The sequence below is a fragment of the Sphaeroforma arctica genome (assembly GCF_001186125.1).
Source record: "Sphaeroforma arctica JP610 unplaced genomic scaffold supercont1.1284, whole genome shotgun sequence".
Classification (NCBI taxonomy): domain Eukaryota; class Ichthyosporea; order Ichthyophonida; genus Sphaeroforma; species Sphaeroforma arctica.
In genome coordinates, this window is record NW_014039274.1 from 9,195 (window position 1) to 13,046 (window position 3,852).

Here is a 3,852-nt window from a genome sequence, read left to right on the forward strand (position 1 = left end):
TATATATATATATATATATATGTATATATATATCGGTGGTTAAGTGGTGTCTTAACTATTGATTCTATCTTTGATATCCTTACCTCTATTGGCTTGCATCGTTTTAACTTATCAATGCCTCTACATACCATCGGCAGTTGATGGCTAATCCGTACTACAGCGATGAGAATGGCGAACCGTTTCAGCCGAGGGATCTCAATGGAGTTCCGTTAGAACCAGGCCCAGATGACCAGATAAGGAGATGCTTCATATTTTTGTACATGTTAGGGTGTAAGCTGAGTCTGAGGTCGGTGATGGTAATCTTGGACGATGCGATTTCCGAGAGGTGTGTGTTCCGTGAATGTCTATAGCCCAAAGGCCCTTTACTGCCCACATTTTTAAGGTCAATGGGCACATACACCGAAGGTCTATGTGCACATGCACGGATGGGATATTGCAAGCGTACATGGTACAGACACCAAAAGTGCTATTGAATTCACTCATTTGTACATTCGTTTCTGACGTTTGTTTATCAAGCACACATATTTTTATTCGATTATCTACGCACGATTAGTCCATTTTACTATTTCCTTGTCAACCCATTGTTGGACAAATAGCAGTTGTGATATTTCTACCCCAATATTCGAATATGCTATCAACCCCAAAAGTTCTTTCAGATTCACAGATGCAAGTATATTCGTCCGTTTTCTTGTTCGCTTTCTTGTTGCATTTGCTCAGATGAGTGTGACTTCATATGCACAGCAATGTGACCGATTGCTACACATCTCACCCACTGCTTGCGCTTTGCATTTCTCAGGGAAGTTGGGGTGGCTGATGTACTCAATAGGACCGCTGATATGGATGTGAGGCTATCCAAGACACTCAAGGAAGTCAAGTATGTGTCACATCAATTGCACTATATACGTTAATAACAACACACTCAAGGAAATCAAGTATGTCACATCAATTGTAATAACAACACACTCAAGTAAGTCAAGTATGCGTCACAGCAATTGTAATAACAACACACTCAAAGAAGTCAAGTATGTGTCACATCAATTGCACTATATACGTTAGTAACAACACACTCAAGTGTTCGCTCCACCAACTGCACTGTATACGTTTATAAATCTTAGTGGTATTTCTCCCTCGGCGGGTGTACGACGTTGCAAAACGTTGCGTTGTATCTATCGCGCATGCGGATATGCTGCTGATTGTTTTATTGCGCGTGTGTCGCTGCTGCTTACTGTACGACCTGAGCTACCGTGACTCATTCAGTTGACCAATCAGATTGTGGTTTTAATTCCAAATGACAGATGCCAATATCACTCTGTGGTGTTCAAACGCGATTTTTTTTATCTCTCCTACAGTGCGTCACAAGCCAAACTCACGCGAAATCTGAAAAATAAAATGGCTAAATATGATTTAGCGATGGAGAAGATGGCCAAACAAGACGTGAAGATTGACAGCATTCTGCAACTACTGGAGGAGCAACGAGCCACAGGGGCGACCACGGTGTAAACAACCCTAAAACCCTAAACCCTTAAACCCCCGGGGATTAGTCGTACGTATGCAATGACTTGCCAAATATAGTTGGAGGGTGGTATGGTATGCATACAACCTCTGAGATAGCATATGTAAATAAGACAAATAAACACGCACTGCTGAGCCAATTTGGGTACAGCAATTGAACGGTACAAGTTGATGTTGTCACACCCGCCCTAAACACTGACTCTTTCGCAGACGCCCATGGAGAATGTGGTGTTCAATTGGCGCCAGCAAATGAGAAATGTATTTAGGAGCTTATCACACAGTTGACACGTGTAGGAGCTAAAGTTCAACTCAAATGGGAAGTACTTTCATGTACTCATACGGTTGAAACCCGTGGAGCTCCTTGGCTGTTCGGTATCTTCAGCATACTAAGTTTCTACTTCTCATTCTCATCTTAAATCATTTCTCACGCTCAGCACTAATCCGATTTCGTATATTGCCCAAACAAATCATATTCTTCTCAAAATGTCGTCTAAAATATATCCTTCTCTTACACTTGGGATTGTTGTTGATATGATACATTCGTGACAGTGGAAGCCCTACCAAGAACGTTAATTTGCATTGTGTCACTTAAGACAATGGCCAACTACGATGCCCATGTTGCAGTTGGGATCACCCATGTTTTCTCTGGAAATGCATGAGATGCTCTGGAACCTGGACAGATGATATGCAGCAAGGCAAGGGATCACAAGGCGTATGCAGATGGAAATAAAGCTATCTACTGTGCATTTATGTACACATTCTGTAACACTTATTTTAATACCTAGCCCCTAAACCCCTAAACCCCTAAACCCCTAAAACCTTATTTTTTTGCGAGGGATTGTACTGAAGAAGGAAAAGAGGATTTCAGTGCCACTGTGGCTTTAGTTACTATCATTCAACTGGGGCATGACTAACGACAGAGCGAATAATCTCTGCTATCTCTGCGTAGAATCATACAAACTATTAAAACCCGAAAACCCTAAAACTCCAAACCCCAAACAACCCCCTGGTTTGTTGCCATTAGCAAATAAGCGAATAACGGGGCACAGCCGCGCACTTTCTTCTTTCTGCAGTTGAGGTGTGTTGATGGAGTGGTAACAACGTCTCACTGTATTGTGGCCTGAGTGACTGAGAGCAGAACCGTTTGATATTTAGATTTTTTTATTAATAAAAACGTCACACCTTTTCAATTGAAACAGTCGCGAAATATTTATGTCTTGAAGTTGTCAGACTTTTAAGGTTTAGGGCTTTCATAATCATACTATGCGCTAGACGGACAATTAGAATCCCTAAATTCTAAAACCCTACTACGATATCTTACTCGAACCACTCTAAATGATTCGATCAATCACTGCTACAGTGAATGCATCTGTTTCGCAACACATTACATAGAATGAGCTCATGTCCTACTTCTCTGTATGAGCTTATGTACTACTTCCCTGTGATGCGACACTCAGATCCAATGCAACAAGCGTAGCACCTCTTCTTCTAATTGCGATACGTCAACGGGTCGTGAACGTTGCCTAGACGATGTCAGGGCACTAACTACCAATCCAATTGATCAACACAGTCCACCATTTCAGATGATTGGTGTGGTTCTTCGGTTCACACACAAAGTACTGTTCCCCCCACCAACTTTCAGCCATCCCTCCCGCAGATGTCAGCTCAGATGGTTAGCACTGTTCACCTATCACACTCAGACACAGTCTCAGTCTCAGCCTTTTAGTACTGTTCACGTACGCACCCTCAATCTCAGGTGACTAGTAATCACCCACAGGCACTCAGCTGTCTCCTCCGCTGCTGCACCCGTCGTTGTCGTGTTCGTACTGTCCCCATCGGTCGTAGCACATGGCCACCATCAGCATATCATACACGCCCACGCGGGGAGCCACCTGTGCAACATAACGCAATGAACAACATGTAAAGACCAAGGAAGCAACCAAGAGAGGGTGCACGACAATCGAAAACGCAAACGATATGAGACTTATCCCTCTCCGTATACTACAAGGCATAGCATGCAGTGCAATCTGCAAGACCAGCCATTACAGGACATGTGGATATATACACACACACACATATATATATATGTGTGTATAAACCCGAAACCCTAAAACCCTACATATAAACACAAACACACACACACGTCCGTCAAGGGCTTACACATCATATGTGCAAATATGACAATTAGCTCTTCAAACAACTATACGAGCACTATACGCCACAGGAGAACATTCAACCGAGCCCCCGAGCACAACCTCAAACAAACAGATACCACTAGATGCAAATTAACCTCAAACAAAAGGTTAACATCCAATGCAAAGCAGCGAAAATTCATGTGAA

At 42.7% G+C, this 3,852-nt stretch overlaps 2 protein-coding genes across 2 annotated transcripts in view; one reads left to right on the top strand and one right to left on the bottom strand.

Moving 5' to 3' along the window:
* The window catches only part of SARC_10527 (hypothetical protein), a 5,860-nt gene extending 4,186 nt beyond the window's left edge, over window positions 1-1,674 (top strand). Inside the window, exons 5-7 of the mRNA XM_014295427.1 lie at window positions 138-325; window positions 797-874; window positions 1,350-1,674. Of these exons, the coding sequence (XP_014150902.1) occupies window positions 138-325; window positions 797-874; window positions 1,350-1,500 (417 nt within the window). The 3' untranslated portion in view covers window positions 1,501-1,674. The remainder of the gene's footprint in view (window positions 1-137; window positions 326-796; window positions 875-1,349) is intronic.
* A 981-nt stretch (window positions 1,675-2,655) lies between these two features.
* The window catches only part of SARC_10528 (hypothetical protein), a gene marked incomplete at its 5' end in the record, with an annotated part of 5,059 nt that continues 3,862 nt past the window's right edge, over window positions 2,656-3,852 (bottom strand). Inside the window, one exon of the mRNA XM_014295428.1 lies at window positions 2,656-3,404. Coding sequence (XP_014150903.1) covers window positions 3,294-3,404 — 111 coding nt within the window. The remainder of the gene's footprint in view (window positions 3,405-3,852) is intronic.